The 15,892-nt window shown below is 39.6% G+C and overlaps 2 protein-coding genes across 3 annotated transcripts; both read left to right on the top strand.

Annotated features, from left to right (window-relative positions):
- Nucleotides 1-288: 288 nt before the first annotated feature.
- On the top strand, nucleotides 289-3,380 carry pithd1 (PITH (C-terminal proteasome-interacting domain of thioredoxin-like) domain containing 1). Its single transcript, XM_007560009.2, has 6 exons — nucleotides 289-753; nucleotides 1,315-1,358; nucleotides 1,595-1,672; nucleotides 1,750-1,854; nucleotides 2,112-2,220; nucleotides 2,800-3,380. Exons 1-6 carry the CDS (start codon nucleotides 556-558, stop codon nucleotides 2,899-2,901), a joined length of 636 nt encoding a protein of 211 aa, XP_007560071.1. The 5' UTR covers nucleotides 289-555; the 3' UTR covers nucleotides 2,902-3,380.
- Nucleotides 3,381-4,183: 803 nt separating this feature from the next.
- Nucleotides 4,184-15,139, top strand: lypla2 (lysophospholipase 2). Of its 2 annotated transcripts, XM_007560008.2 has the most exons (10): nucleotides 4,184-4,278; nucleotides 7,965-8,057; nucleotides 9,046-9,077; nucleotides 10,086-10,151; nucleotides 10,220-10,267; nucleotides 10,426-10,496; nucleotides 11,290-11,363; nucleotides 11,455-11,556; nucleotides 11,649-11,819; nucleotides 12,619-15,139. In XM_007560008.2, exons 2-10 carry the CDS (start codon nucleotides 7,980-7,982, stop codon nucleotides 12,667-12,669), a joined length of 693 nt encoding a protein of 230 aa, XP_007560070.1. In that variant the 5' UTR covers nucleotides 4,184-4,278; nucleotides 7,965-7,979; the 3' UTR covers nucleotides 12,670-15,139. The 2 variants fall into 2 exon arrangements, with proteins under 2 accessions (XP_007560070.1, XP_007560069.1); XM_007560007.2 differs by lacking the exons at nucleotides 4,184-4,278; nucleotides 7,965-8,057 and having other exon boundaries at nucleotides 8,758-9,077.
- The last annotated feature ends 753 nt before the right edge of the window (nucleotides 15,140-15,892 follow it).

Genomic DNA, 15,892 nt, shown 5'->3' with positions numbered 1-15,892 from the left:
ATTTAGCTGATCCTTTCCGCTATTTAAGCCCATTTTCTTAGTTTTAACCTATTTGTTTTTGCAACACGCTTGTAAACATTTTACGTCAGTCGCAGCGTTTGGTGATAACCGACGGGAGCCAATCAGAGCTCAGTGTTGGCTCCTAAAAAGCTTCCGACAGTATATCGTTGACATTTCCCTGTGACCCTGTTTTTTTTCTTCAAAATAAAATGTCGAGAGCTTTACAAATTAAGTTACAAAAGCCGAGTTAAGCTTTGAATAAAGCTATAGAAACATAAGACCATTGACTCCGATTAATACTATGTTTATAGTTGTTTAAAATCTTATTTATTCCGTTAGATTACTGCAAAGAGAAAGCTGCTGCTTTTATTTTGAAGAGCTCATATCGGAACTGTTGGGTTAACCTCACCTCACTTTAAGCTAAACTTAGTTCGCTTCACGCTGCAAAACGAAACTTGCTGACCGAGTCCTCGTTTATAAAGCAGCCCGTTTTACTCGTAAAGCTTCATTATTTTGTTTGCAGGTTATCACTAATTTCGGCCACTTGAGTCCACCATGTCCGGCCACGGTCACGGCCACGGACACAGCCACAGCTGCGGGTCGGAGGGGCAGCATGAGCCAGCAGAGAGAGGCGTGGAGTTCGGGCTGTATCAACGCATCGACCTGGAGAGGCTCCAGTGCCTGAACGAGAGCAGGGACGGAGACGGACGGCTGGTGTTCAAGCCGTGGGACCAGCGGAACCTGCGAGACAAGGTACGGGGCAGAGTGGGCTTCCTCCCGGGGCAGTCAGGCTGTGACCCCGGGACAAAATATTTGACTAGTAGCACCTTTTACAGAATAAACTATGCATAACTAAGACCTGAGATAAGAGTTTAATAGAAATAAAATAATGTATTAATTTCTGGACAGGCGTGAATAGTTCCTAGTCTGGCCATTGCCTGCCTGCTCTATTCCGTTCACTTCAAATCTCATTTAAGTTTAATCTGGACTTTCTACCGTTCACTTCGATTCCTCTGGTAGTTTTTCTATCGGGCCAATCAGAGAACATCCTCCTCTTTGAGTGGAGGATGGCTGTTTACAATGCATGAAGTATACGGTAAGCTTCTGTGGTCTGAGTGTTGGGAGAGTGGGAGGTCTGATTGTATCTGGTTAAGGTGCCTCCATTGCGCCTCTGGGGGTTTTTGGTTGAGGAGACTCCATGGGAATACCCAGAAAAGGATTGAAGTCTGGGGATTTGAAAATGGGACTGTAAAAATCTTCACAGTGCAGATCCCAAACAAAGAAGCATTTGACCATGTTTTTGTTTTCCTTCAGTATGTGGAAAGTGATGTGGATGAAGAGCTACTGTTCAACATCCCGTAAGTCCTGCAGTCACAGTCATCATCATTATCCTGCTTTCTGTGTGCAGTTTATCCCTTTAGCATTTTTTGCTGTATTTAGTTGTAAATACTGTTCCTCAGCAAACTTGAAAAGGTTAAAGTTCTGGATATAAGCCCTTTGCATCATCCTGAAGTCCCGCTGGGTGTAATTTCATTCGGTGCTTCTCTTCTCGTCTGTCCGCGTCCTCGGACTGACGCCGTCTCATCTGTTTCAGTTTCACCGGCAGCGTGAAGCTGAAAGGCATCATCATCTCTGGAGAAAATGATGACTCTCATCCAGCAGAAATACGACTGTGAGTCTGTGTGTCTGTTGCTTCCCTCCGCCTCTAGGTGGCAGCATTGTGATTCTGAGTCTGATTGTTGTCTGCAGATACAAAAACATCCCTCAGATGTCGTTTGATGACACCGCCAGGGAACCGGACCAAGCCTTCAGACTCAACAGAGACCCGCTGGCTGAGCTGGAGTATCCCACAAAGTGAGTCACGCTTCAGTTTTCAGACACTTTGAGCAGAAACATTAGAAATCAGAGGAGCTGCAGCCTTAAACTATTTTAGCTCAATTTAAGTTTATCATTATCAGTTAGGTCCATGTTGCCTTTAAAACAATTAAATGTTTTAAGTTGTTTGTCTTTGTTTTGGATGAACATTTTGCTGTGAAATGTTCAGACAGGAGTTATTTTTCCTTTCTGGAAGCCATCATTTGACTTTTCCTTCTGTCGCTTGTCATTTGCAGGATTGCTCGTTTCTCCAGCGTCCATCACCTCTCCATCCACATCTCCAAAAACTTTGGGGACGAGAACACCCGGGTGTACTACATCGGCCTGAGAGGGGAATATTCAGAGGTTTGTCAGGCATAAATCTGTCTGTTCTCGTCTTCTGATCGGAGGAAGTTTAGATCATTCTGCTGAATCTGCAGATTTAATGCATGGTGCCCAAAAATGTCGAGCTTTAAGTATTCTGGGGCCACAGAATTCTTTGTATTTTTCTTCTTTATTGTAATTGGAAAAACTAAACTCAACATTTGAATTAAATAAGTGGATATTTTCTTTTTCTTTTTTTTCCTTTTCACCAACAAAAACAGGATGTGGCTCACTCATTTTTTATTTTACCATGCCCAGGTCTAAATTTTAGCAATAGTCACTGGATGTTTGTTGTCCTTTTTTACCATTAAAATAAATTAAATTTAGAACAAAAACCTTACATTTTCTGTGGTAAGATGTTAAATTGTCTGAATCTTTTTTTTGAAAGGTCTGGCATCAGTGAAATTTGCACCCTAACGTTTTCATATCTGTATCGGCATCCACCGCCTTCTTGAATTCTGGTCAAGGGCCGCCAGAAATCATTCCGAGGGCTGCAAACGGCCCCTGGACCACAATTTGGACCCCCCTGGTTTAACGTGTTTCTGCTCTGTTCTCTGTAAGGCTCACAGACATGAAGTGACCATCTGTAACTACGAGGCGGCAGCAAACCCAGCGGATCACAAAGTGGAGAGCATCATCCCACAGACCAACTTCATCTCCTGAGAACTGGAGGAAGAGAGAAAAAAGAGGAGGAGGAGAAAGAAGGTTTAGCGGCGTTTGCTGAAGGTCTAAATGTCAAACAGGAAGTCCAGCGCTGCGTTTGGGCAGTGAGGAGGGGTTCAAGTGGGAGCGAGCGCTGTAATCTTGGAAACTACTTCTATTGTTTCCATGGCAACATGCTCAACAGCATTGGCAAAGATGCATGAAAGGTTTTTTTTTTTTTAAATCTTCTGTGATGAATTGTGCTGTTAAATAAAGCGGGGAAGCGAGGAGGACAGGGTCAGTTATTTGTTAGGTGAACATCTTGGTTGCCATGACGACGGCCTGGATTCATCATTCGCTGCAACACGGGAACGTTTTCAGGTTTAAATCATGAACAGCTTTGCTTGATTCAGTGTTTCCTTAACATGAAAGGCGATAAAGATCTGAAGCCTTTTTTCATCTTTTCTGATGCTTAAAAAATAAATAAGTTCCTACAGTAACGTTGACCTTTCTGTGTTTTTTTTTTTTTTTTGCACCCAGAAGTGGCTGCTGCCACCTGCTGGACGTTTATACTGAGTTTATGTCTTCAGTAAATGTGAGTCAGGTCGGTGTAACTGGCAAAAATGTGAAGATCCACAATGTGAAGCTCTTATAGATCTACAAGCACTAGATCTACTGCAAAACTGGCATACGAAAATAAAATAATTCTGTTATATTTCAGTTCAAGAAATGTTTTATTTTAGACCACAAAAAATAAAATACAAAAGAACATTTCTTCCCTTTTTGTAGTCAAAAACAAGTGAACTAAAAATTTAGATTTTTTTTTCTCTTCGTTTGGGGACAAAGAGAAAAAAATAACTTCGCTCCGTGGCGTCACTGTTGAGAATCTCCCCCGTTAAAATATATCAAAAATACAGTTTGCTGGATTTGTATATTTTTTTCGTTGTTTCTGCTCATCTATGTTGTGAAAAAATACAATATTTTTTTTATTATGCAACAAAATTAAATATTTTAGTTGCTGTCAAATAAAAACACAAATTACCAAGATGTACACCGAGCCAGACAGTTTATTCTGGGTTATTTATTTATTTATTTATTTGATCGGTTTTGTGGTTAAAAAATTAAGAGAAAAAAATATTTATATATATTTAGTTTTTCTTTATTGGTTTCTTATAAAGACAAATTACCAAAATATACACTGAACCGGACCGTTTCTGCTGGATTGTTTCAATTTATTTATTTAAATCGATTTTTAGTTTTTAAAAAGTAAAGCATTAAAACCCTAAAACGTGAAGTTGGGCTGTGGTTTGTGTGTGACGTCACTTGCTGGCCCCGCCTCCTCTTACAGTGCGCAGAGTACCGGAAGTTCCGCCCCGTCGTGAACTGGGACAGCAAGCGGTGAGTGTGTGAATCCGAGCGGGCTAGCGGGCCGCGGATGTGTTTTTAAACGCTTTATTCTGGTTCGAAACGAAGCTGACGAGATATTTCATTTAAGGGATATTCTGGGCTGCTGGTCAAAAAAGAGGTCAAAAATTAAATATGGTTCCGGTCCTGGACAAGGAGGGGGGGATGGAAGAAGGCACCGGCAGAGGACAATACACTCGATATTGTGTGTGTGTGTATGTGTGTGGCGGATCTTCCTCCTGCTAACCCGGTTTAGCAATGTGTGTGTGCGGCAGATAAAGCGGGATTAAAGCCCGCAGTGGGGCTGGGAGTCGCTCCAAGTGGATTTTTGGGGCAGTTGGGGCTTTGTGTTCCACCTCCAACGAGAATTAAAGCCGAACTGCGGCCATTCATTGTTTCTACTCCCCATCGACCGCCGTTTCCTCCTTCGATGCTAACTCATTCAAATCAGATGAAAATCACTTTTAACTCGTTAATGGTGAGGCCAGGGGCCCCAGCAGCTGCTGGAGGAGCCGCAGGGGCCCCCCGACCCGTAGCAGCAGCTGGATGGGGGGAACCTGTCGCTATGTGCCGCATATCGATGATCCTGCTGCTGATCTGGGATCAGTGTTTGACTGCAGCACCTCTGCTGTGTTTTTCTGTTCAGTGTAATTGAAGTCACGCAGGACGGAAAGACCTCGTGGTTTTCTGATCTGCGTTTATTGGATTAAATCAGACCAGTGAAAATAATTAACACATTTAGAAGATAAAGTAAAACCAATAAAAACAATATGGAATGAGCGTCTTCTGCGTAATACTACATCATTTCCTGTTGTGTTTTAGATTCAGTTCTCCAGAATGGATTTCTTCTTAATTTGGCTCATTTTCCTCCATTTAGATGAATATTTTCCGTATTTTTGCACTTTTACTTAAGTAAACTACTACTACACTACCAGCTTCCTGGTGCCTGTTGGAAATGGTCTCTGGTCGATAAGCGGCTGACTGAAGGCTTCTTTCTCTCTTGTTAACCCAGAAATAAACACAACAGTCTGTTGTTATCTGGTTGTTCTGCATGATGCTATAGTTTCACTCAGTATTACTGTTCAGTCTGGAAAACTGTGAATTTTTTATATTAACTATTTTTATATGATAACAGAAAATAAGAGTGGAAATTATTTGTGTTTTCAAACTTTAATACTGTTCCATTAACTAAATATTATGAATATTCATTTTCTTCCATTACTTAATTATTAATGGAAGAATATCCATTTTCTTCCATGAATTATCTTCTTTCACCCTTTCTTTCACTCTTTCTTCCTGTCTTTTTTTGTTGCTTTTTCTTTCTTTCATTCTTTCTTTCACTCTTTCCATCTGTCTTTTGCTCTGTGCTTTTGCTCTCTTTTTCCTTTTCCTTCCTTCTCTTTAGTTCTTTCTACCATCTTGTCTCATTTGTTTTTCTGCCTCCTTTTCTTGTCTTCTTTCCTTACTTTCTTTTTTGCATTCTTTGCTTATTTCCTTCCTCCCTTCCAGTTTTTGCTATTTTTGCCAAATAAGTCATTGTTATTTAAAACTTGGTTCTTGTAGAAATATCTGCAGTAAATTTATAGTGAAGTTTAGTAATTTATATTTAAAATGATGAATATGAAAGACTGAGTAATATGAGTCTGGAAAAATCTGGAACTTTGGAGGGAGAAATTGCGTAGAAAAACCGTTTAGACTCAGATGAAAACATGAAAAACATCTGTCTAGTTTATGAATCAATCCACGTATTATTTGTAGTTATCTCTGGGATTCATATGAAATATAGATATTTAAAACAGATTTTCCTTCCAATGAGAGGATGATAAAAACATGTCAGCTGAAATATGAAGCACTTTGTGGAGCAAACAGAAAGTCCATCAGATCCGGTCGTTTTGAGAGTCTGAATCCCAGCAGATGCTGAAGCTATTTTTACCCAGCATCCTCCTCCAGAAGCTCAGAGCGATCCGATGTTTCTTAGAGAAATCCCACACAGCGACGACATACGCTATGAATCTGTTGACCAGCGCGGCTCACGCTAACAACCTCAGACTTTCAGAGCCATTTTATTCTTCCTCTGTCACTCACTTCTACCTGTTTTTATTCAGTCTGAGTCTCAGACCAGAACGCTGCCTCTTTAAGAGGCAGAGCCGAACTTTCTGCTGTTTAAATCAGACTGGATTTGTTCACCGAAGCTTAAATTTTTAATAAATTGTCCCAGAAGTTATTGCAATAAATGATGATGTTGTTTTGAGTAATATAATGGAAATGGCATAGAAATGCAAGAACTTATTCTCAAAGATCAATAAATGTTAAATTATAATGAATATTTAACACTAGAACTGGAAGACATTTTAAATATCCAAAATAAATAAAAAACAAATAAAATGAATTATGAAGTCTTTGTAAACAAAGTTGTCCTTAAAAAAGGTTAGTTGAGACCAAAACACCAGACTGAAGACTTTATCTAGTTAAAAAATATAAATCTTGAAAATGGATATTATTGAGCTCGTTTTAACCGATTTATTGCTTATTGCAACAGACTTGTTGAATAGTTTTTTTAGGGTGCTGATGTAGTAAAGAATAGATTGCTTTTGTTTGACAGAAAGTAAGCTGACAGGTGATAAAAGGATTATATGTTTAGTATCTTCTTTGTGTTTAGTATTTTTGCTGCGGCTGAAAAGATTCAAATAGATGGATGTTGTTCTTGTCAGCTAAAGTTGCTTGAGGTGTTCTCTCTACTCACCCTGTATTAAATATTGAGAAATACATTTTATCCCCAGATCAAGTGATTTGAAGCTAACTGAGAATCTGAGCCATTTGATATTTATGTCCCAACTCTTCCTCTTTCTTTCTCCTTTTATTGCTCATCTATTACTCATTTATCTAGTCACATGTTTCCAATTCTGCTTCAGAGCAGCCATGGAATTCAACAGCGAAAGGTTGAACATTAAGCTTGGCGTTTGGGACATTCTTTTGTCTCCTCGTTGTCTGTTTACTGATGAGGCAGCGCGCCGTCCGACCTTCCTGTTTTCCTTCCTTCCTGTCCTCATGTCGTCCTAGAGCTTTTACCGTAAAACATCCTGATCGCTCAGACTTCCAAGCACTTCCTAACTACTGAAACCTCCTTGTTTTGTCACGTTTCAAATGCAAAAATAAACATAAATCAAATTATAATGTATTAAGTAAAAGATTTTTTTATATTCAGTCCCTTTTACATGATTCCTTCTAAATAAATTCAAGCTAAATAAGAAATGCAGTCCTGTAATTTGAACTTTTGTATTAATAAAGCTCTTCTGGGAAGATCTAAGACGTTAGCTGTTTGATACATGGTGGTGGTATCATCATGCTGTGGAGATAGATTGGAGCCTATGTGCAAATTTATCCCCAGTTAGCTGGACAAAGTTCGTACATTTCTGTCATGATACAAGCCTTAAATTACATTTAGTCATTAAAATTACATTTAGTCTTTAAAAGTCTTATGACCAATCGCCTCCAGAGACACATACGGTACAAGATGGAAAGAAACATTGATTATTAATATTGGCCCAGTTTCACTTATTAGAAAATGTCAAATAGCGATTGATGCTAATGCCGATATATCCTGACGATTCCTGATGTTTCACGTAAATCCAGTGTTTGATCCGCAGGCTGCTGATCTTTGTGTCATCTCCTGATTACAGCACCCCCTACAGTGTATGTGTGGCAACAACATGTCTGTGCCGCTGCTCGCCGAGGCTGTGACGGTGTCCGGGACACAGAAGGAGACTGCGGCGGTGAGTCGATCCTAATGTTCCTGAACTCTGCTTGACTCAGCATTTTTCTGCTGGACTGGCAAGTACAGATACCAAGGAGCAGCTAGAAGCTCCGATAAATCAAATATTGACATATTTTCTCCATTGTTATTACTGAATTGGGCATCACGTGACTGTCGTTCGCCACGCATGCGCCTTGGTATGCGATGGGTCGGAAAAATGATAAAATCACGTAAATAATCTGAGAAAGAGACGCCATGTTTTACTATTAATTGTCAGCACTACAACAGTTGGATAACAAGGTCCAAGAGTGTCGCATTTCACTGGTCAGTAAAAAGTTTTAATTAAAAATGTGGACAAAGTGGAAAGTAGGTCAGTCATGCTAGCTTAACTTTGACAGCCGTAACATAAACATGCTCTGCGGAATTCGGTGTGTTTCGGTTAGGCGACCCACACATCTACTCTCTTCTGACAGATAAAAAGTAGATCAGGTGTTTAAACTAGTTGATTAACCACTGCTCATGTTCATTCAAACACTTATCAATAATCGCAACATAATCACCAAGCTTCAAAACTTAACAGAGTAACGGACTAGCTGTTCCGTTTTGCGGTGTTTATGTTCATTTTTTGTGTTATCTCTGCTCGGTCGGCTGGCGGTGCTGTTGTCATTCAGTTGCCACGACGCGTTGTCGTGGCAACTGTCGTGTAGTAAAGCCGACGCAGAGAGCGAGAGAAAAGGACTGATTCTGAATTGTTTGTACCTATTTTTTTATGTTATTTTCCCTTTGTTGTGGTATAATTTCTATAAGTTTAATAAGCGACAAAAACTGGACTACTCGTGATTCATGATTGTTATAAATATGGCGATATTGATGAACATGACTCAATGCATAGTAATGGCACCTGTGGCTAGAAGGCGATGTCCAATCCAGTGCTGATGGTTTTATCTGCTGGGAAGCTTAAAAGGTTACAGTTTGGGATTCAGGATGTTTTTCTGTCTGTGCTGCAGGTGATCTTCCTTCATGGATTAGGAGACACAGGGTGAGCACTTCACATGTTTTTATTCTCTAGTGAATTTCCTTCCAACCAGATCATTTTAAGTCCCTTCAGGTACAGAAAGGCTGTGAAACCACTCAGGGTGGCAGCACCTTGGAGTAACGCTGTTACAAATTCAAAAATAAAATATTTTTGAATTTGAATATATCTCTTTAATTGTTGATTTAAACATTTAAAGACAGACTCACTCACCAGGTCATATCTGCTTCATTAATGTTAATGCGCTATTAACGACAGCCCACCCTCCACTCCTGAAGCTTTGGAACTCTGTTGCAATAATGATCGACTTTTCAGAGAAAAATCGATATCGGCCAAATCAGAACCAGCAAGTCGGCCTGAAAATTGCAATCAGTTCTTCCCTATTTTCTGTATTAATATAATTATTGGGATCTTGTACACCATATTTAGAGCATTTTTAAAATAATTGTAGTAAAAAAAACAAGGTCTTTAACCAAAAATTGCAAAATTTCCGATTAGTTTTTATTGTGACTGTTTAATACTTCTTTTTTTATTATTAAAATCAGCTGGAATTTATGAATAGGAAGAAAAGCAAATTTATTTATTTGGTTTAATTCATGGAAACAAACACACAGACATCCCATGCCTGCGTCATGGTACTTATTATATCATTTGCAGCACTTGTCCTTAATGAGTTTTACTAAAAACTTTCTAAAAACTATTAAGAAGTGGAATTGTAATAATGTAAAACAATAAAACATGATTTTGACAACATATGCAAAATCATACTGCAAAGAAATTAAAAAGATGACAATAAAAAAGAAACATTAATTAAATATTATCTAAGGTCCTTTGAGGATTATTTTCATCTCCTGACTGTGGCTTTGAGTTGATTTGTCTAAAATGTATTCAGTGTTTTCCTCAGTCAGAACTCTGTACAAATTTACAAAAGTGTAAAAATCCTTTTTCTTTTTTTATGAGCCAGATTTGTTTGTTGTTGGATTTATTTTTTATCTGCTTCCTGTTTTCCATCAGGCACGGCTGGGCCGACTCTCTGACGGGGATCCGGCTGCCTCACGTCAAGTTTATCTGCCCTCACGCGTAAGCCTGCTGCCGTTTATCTCACCTGAACTGCTGTTCTGCCGCCCTGACGCCTTTTTCCCCCACAGGCCTAAAATCCCCGTCACTCTCAACATGAGGGCCCTGATGCCCGCGTGGTGAGTAGCTCTGATGAATGCCACCGCCTCTCAGCTCAAAACTGGCTGCCTTTGTTTCCCTGGAATCCACAATAGGCTCCCATGTTGCCCTTGACAATAGTGCGATTGTGAGTATTGATCTGTTGTTGTTTTTCTTGACTCCGGTTTTGTGTGCGCAGGTTCGACCTCATGGGTCTGAGCCCCGACTCTCCAGAGGATGAAGCCGGAATCAAAAAGGCTGCAGAAAACAGTGAGTTTGAACGCAGCGTGGCGTTTGAAACAAAACAGCCACATTCACCTCTAAAACGCTTCTGATTGGTCCAGTTCAGCAGTTTAATAAGGGGAACTGTCAGCAGTGGAAAGAGGATTACCTCACCACAACACTGCAGCAATAATAATAATAATACTAATAATAATAAAGTGTTGGGCTGAATTATCACAGAGTCCAGGGTGGTGTTGATGGATACAGTTTGTTGTGCAGAACTTGATGAAATGAGCAGCTTTGCTTACGATAGTAAATGACAGATGGTGTTTTAGAAATGGGTCAGAAACCTTGTTTATTGATTTAAACAAATTTAAATCAATAACTTTATCACTTTATCCTTGAGTCAATATTATGTGTTTCCCAGGCACATAGTGCCTTTTCATACCACAATTAAGAAATTATGTTACCTTCAGTTTTTATATATGTATATGTCAGATATGACTTAAAAGAAATTTGACTTCCTGATTTAACTTCTTGAAATTGGGCCTCTGTCTCTCTAAAAACTCTGCCTCAGGAAGTCATACCAACATGGCTCCTCTGATTTCTCACTGAGAAGTAGCTCCTATCATGAGCTCAGCAGTTCCACCAGGTGTTTGCTAATTGCTGCTGGCTAGTCTGAAGGAGTTATGGTTAATATTATGACTTTATTCTTGTACAGCTTTATTCTCATATGATTTTTTCTTGTATTATTACAACTTTATTCTGGTATTATTTTGACTAGTTCAAACTTGACTCCTTCATTTCTTCCGTCACTGAATGGTTTCGTTTCTGTCTCCAGTTAAGGCCATAATCGAACACGAGGCCAGAAATGGGATTCCTCCTCACCGTATAATCATCGGTGGATTCTCTCAGGTCAGATAGCGGCTCACATTGATTCTGTTTGTTCTTAAACCAGACCTGGTCGTAGTAAACGTTTTGTTGTCGTTCCTCCTCCCCACCTAAGGGTGGCGCTTTGTCCTTATACACCGCTCTGACCTGCCAGCACCAGCTGGCCGGCGTGGTGGCCCTCAGTTGCTGGCTCCCTCTTCACAGGAGTTTCCCTTCGGTACGTCGTGGCTCCAGCTGGAGCCGCCCCGTCACGCTCTGCGCCGGTTCTGTTGTTCAGGTACAACCACTGTGGGTCTTCTGTTCCCACAGGCGTCAAGCGGCAACAAGAACATCCCAATCCTGCAGTGCCACGGAGAGATGGACATGATGGTGCCTGCGCAGTTCGGCGCCATGACGGCAGAGAAGCTCAAATACATAGTTAACCCTCAGATGGTCACCTTTAAAACCTACCCAGGCGTTCAGCACTCCTCCTGTCCTGAGGTACGTCTGCATCTTACTCCAGTCTGGGGACGCACCGATTTACCTCCGATACCGATATCTAAGATTTAATATCGGCTGATCCGATACAGAAGATCACATGTCTGTGTTTATTTTAAACACACACATAAATGTACTAAATTACAAATTAATTTGAGAAATCTGCAGTAGTACAGCAGTGAAATACACCAACAGCTTCACAAGCTTGGTCAAACATGGAAAAACAACTTTAAATTGTTCAGTCAGTTAAATTAGGAGAAAACAGTCAATGCAAAATAAATAAGTTGACAAAAACATTAGATTGACTAGCTTAGTCAAATGTGAAAATAAACAACAAACCTTTTCTCAAATAGTTCAGAAAGTTCAATCAGGAATTCTAAATATAATGTAAAATAAAAAATAAAGCAGAAATTATAGAAATAGACTGAATAGATCTTCCCTTATGGCTCAAAGTCATTGTCACCGATACCTAATCTAGAATTTTCTTCAATATCGGGACCGATACAGATATTGATATCAGATAGGTGCATCTCTATTCCGGTCGCCATCATCAGGAAGGCGACTCTTTGGTGTGATTATGAAACATAAAGCTGTATGTTAGTCAGATATTTTGAGCTTTCAGTTCTTGTTCTTATAAATCTTTGTAGACGTTTTGTGATCGTTCCACCCTGGAAAAGCGGAGAACAAAAAGAATCTGTCGTTCCTCCTGGTGATGATTGGATGGAAACGAACGTTAGAAGCTTTTATTTCTCTGAGATTATTATTTATTAACTGATTATTAATCTGCTCTGATCTCTTTTAGGAAATGTTGGCTGTAAGGGAATTTATTGAGAAGTATTTGCCCCGGATTTGACCTTGCCTCATTCCGACTGTGACGCCCTCCGAGACACTGACCTCTGACCCCTGATCTGCTCTCCTGCAGGAAACAGCCATGAGAACCCCCCACCTCCTCACACACACACACACACACACACACACACACACACACACACACACACACATACGTACACACACATTTAACAGGTAATTTAATCCGCGGAGCTGAACAGCGCTCTTCATACAGTCCAACTTGTCGAGTCTCGGCGTTCGGAGGGAGAAACTCTCGCTGCACATTCCCCCTTTTTTAATTTAAATCCTCCATCTGTTGCCTCTCTTCTTTTCCTTTTTTTTTTTTACCTCATCTTGTTTCCTTTTATCAGCTTGTATCACTCATCGCCTCACTGCCACACTTCCTTTTGAGTTACTGGAAAACCAGCGATGAGTCTGAGTCGCATCATCCAACCTGCTGGGGGCGCTGTCAGACTGGTCGGATGTTTACAAACAGCTTTTGCTTCTCCACCTTTCGATCATTAGCTGCAGGTTTTATAGGAAGTGAAAGGACGTAAAATCTGTTTTAACTCTTTTGAGACATTCTGACAGCCTTTATAAACGACTAAAGCTGTTTGCATTAAAGAAAACAACACATTTTTATTTAAAGGATGTAAAATCAGATCAAAATCTGATGAAAACCATTTCAGGTATGAAATATGCAGCAATGTTGGTCACATTCCCACATCAAAATCTGCAGTATTCGTTCGTAGCTCCTAAATTTGTCCAATTTGAACACCTGCAAAGTTGTAGCATAGCAACAGTAAGCAGCGTACTGATGACCCTGACTGTCCGCTTTGAGTCTGAGCAGAAACAGCAGCTTAGAAAGAAAAACTTAAACTCCTTTTTAATTTATTTTGATTTTAATAACAAGAAACGCTGCGGGTTTCCTAAAAGGATTCCTAGTGGGATCCCTCTGGGGATCACAGATCAGTGAATGTGAGATCTTGGCTTCCTTTTGAGAAATAACAAGAAATAGTGATGAAGAAAGGAAAATAAATTAAAAATACTGGAAAGGAATAGATAAAATAACATATTAATTCTTGTTTTTGGCACCAAACAGAACTGTCTGTTTGACCTGCCCGACAGATTATTTTGATTTTTTCATTCTGCTCATAAATAACTGCAGGAAAATGAGATTAACTGACTAATAAAGACTATATACCAGAGGTTTGATCAGCGGTCACGATCTGTCCTGTGTAATAACAGTCAGCCGACCCAAATGGGCATTACGATCAAAACAAAACCAAATTTGAGCGATCTTCTGACCTTTAATATCATTTCTGAAAATACTTCTCTACAAAACAAAAGCATAAATCATAGTTTAAGTAGATTATTTTGAAGTGGTTTGTTTACAGGTTTGAAAGGATCAAAATGTTGATGTATTGGTGTGGATTAATCTGTTTGCGTATGATTTGACCTCTGACCTGTTAGCTTAGCGGCTAACCTGGCGTGAATCCTCTCGTCCTGCGCTGTTCCCGTTAATCATGTCTGCAAAGGCCTTTTATAACGAAGCTCTGTGTCTCCGACTCGGTTACTGGGAGAGCTGGTTTTCCACCACTGCATCCATTCCACATTCTGCAGCCTGTCCGGGTCTTTAACACACACACACACACACACAGAGAATCCCAGGAACTGATGCTTTTCCTATTTTTAAATGTGAGAAAATGAAGTGACTTGTGTAAAACGTAATCCAAGTGAAATAAAGCAAATGGATGACTGTTCCTGCCAGCCTGTTTCTTTCAGAGCTGTAAAACCTTCATGTTGATTCTGTGTCAGACTTTGATTTTTCCGAAAATCACAGGAGAACGGGAACATGAGACCCGCACAGACTGCACATCACCAGTCGTTTCACTGCGCCTCCCACCATTCCCACTTATGTTGGAGCAGATGATTTCCTCCCTCTTCATATCCATGATACCAAGGAGTTCCAGAGCTCCAGACCTTTTAATCCCAGAGAAAATCCAGAAATTCTCATTTTTCCTAATGCTGTAACCTGCTAACAGAGCGACAGATTAAAGATCTCAAGTTAAACTCCAATTAAGGTTTTTAGAATTGGCCTGAAACGCATTAATCTCTGTGGAGAGGAACAGTTTAGGTTTTATTTTTTTCTGTTCGGGCGACGTCTTCTGATCTCACAGACGTCAGTTTTGATTGTTCACAAGTCAATGAATGTTTCTCGTCTCCTTTAGTGTTTCCATATTTCCGTCTCAGTCTTTGATCCCAGCCGTTTTTTGGATTTCTTTGTTTGGAATCTGTTCCTGTATTTTTTATGTCGTTTCTTTTTCCCCGTTTGATTGTTTTGTTAAAGTTGTGGATCTTTTTCATCGTCATCTCATCCTCTTTTTGTCTGATGATGATGAGCATTAAGAAGACATGTTGAGGTGAGACTGATGGTCTCTCTGCTCATTTTGTTCCCTAAACAGCTTTCTGCGGAATAAACGATCCAAAAAAAATTAAATAACAGAGAATGTCTGAGTTTTTGTTTGATTTAAAATAGTTTATTCAAAAAGAAAAGTAAATAATGAAAGCTTTTCCACTCTTCCTCGAACAGTCTGGTTTTAATTAAGCTTATAGTTCCAGGTTGTATTTTGGCCCATTTTCCAGCAAATACATCCAAATGGATCATTTTTATCTATATTGGAGGAAATCTTTGAATCTGCTGGATGTGTAGCTGGAAGCTAGGAAGGACAACCAGAATAAAGCTTTATTCAGATTTATCGGTTATCAATATCTACCCATTATTTTCATATCGGTGCTTCCCTAATGAAAATGGTTTGCCAATGCAGTTCTACAGCGCCTCCAACAGGTGGCGTCTTTTGGCCTAGTTGGATATATCCAATATATCTGGATATTTAATAATATCCAGATATATTTAACACTTTTGTATATTACAGACACTCAACGTCTAAGATAAATGGCAACAAAATATATATTTTCAAAACGATATCTTTCAGGTCTTTTGTGTTTTCTGTAGATGCTTTAACAGAAAAACAATGAAGTTTGTAAACTCTTGTAAAACAGCCATTTTAAGATATGTGATTTTAGTGTTGCATATGGAGAAAATGTATGCTTTACATTCACATTAACACAGGTAAATTAAAAACGAAGTTATCAAAATGCATAGACGAATATCACTACATATTTACCAATCCTCAGTCAGTTGTGTCAGATGGGCCAAAATCGTGAAGCAATTTTTTTTTTACCCA

The sequence above is a fragment of the Poecilia formosa genome, unplaced genomic scaffold (assembly GCF_000485575.1).
Source record: "Poecilia formosa unplaced genomic scaffold, Poecilia_formosa-5.1.2 Scaffold112, whole genome shotgun sequence".
NCBI lineage: Eukaryota > Metazoa > Chordata > Actinopteri > Cyprinodontiformes > Poeciliidae > Poecilia > Poecilia formosa.
This window is presented reverse-complemented; position numbering and strand designations above follow the sequence as displayed.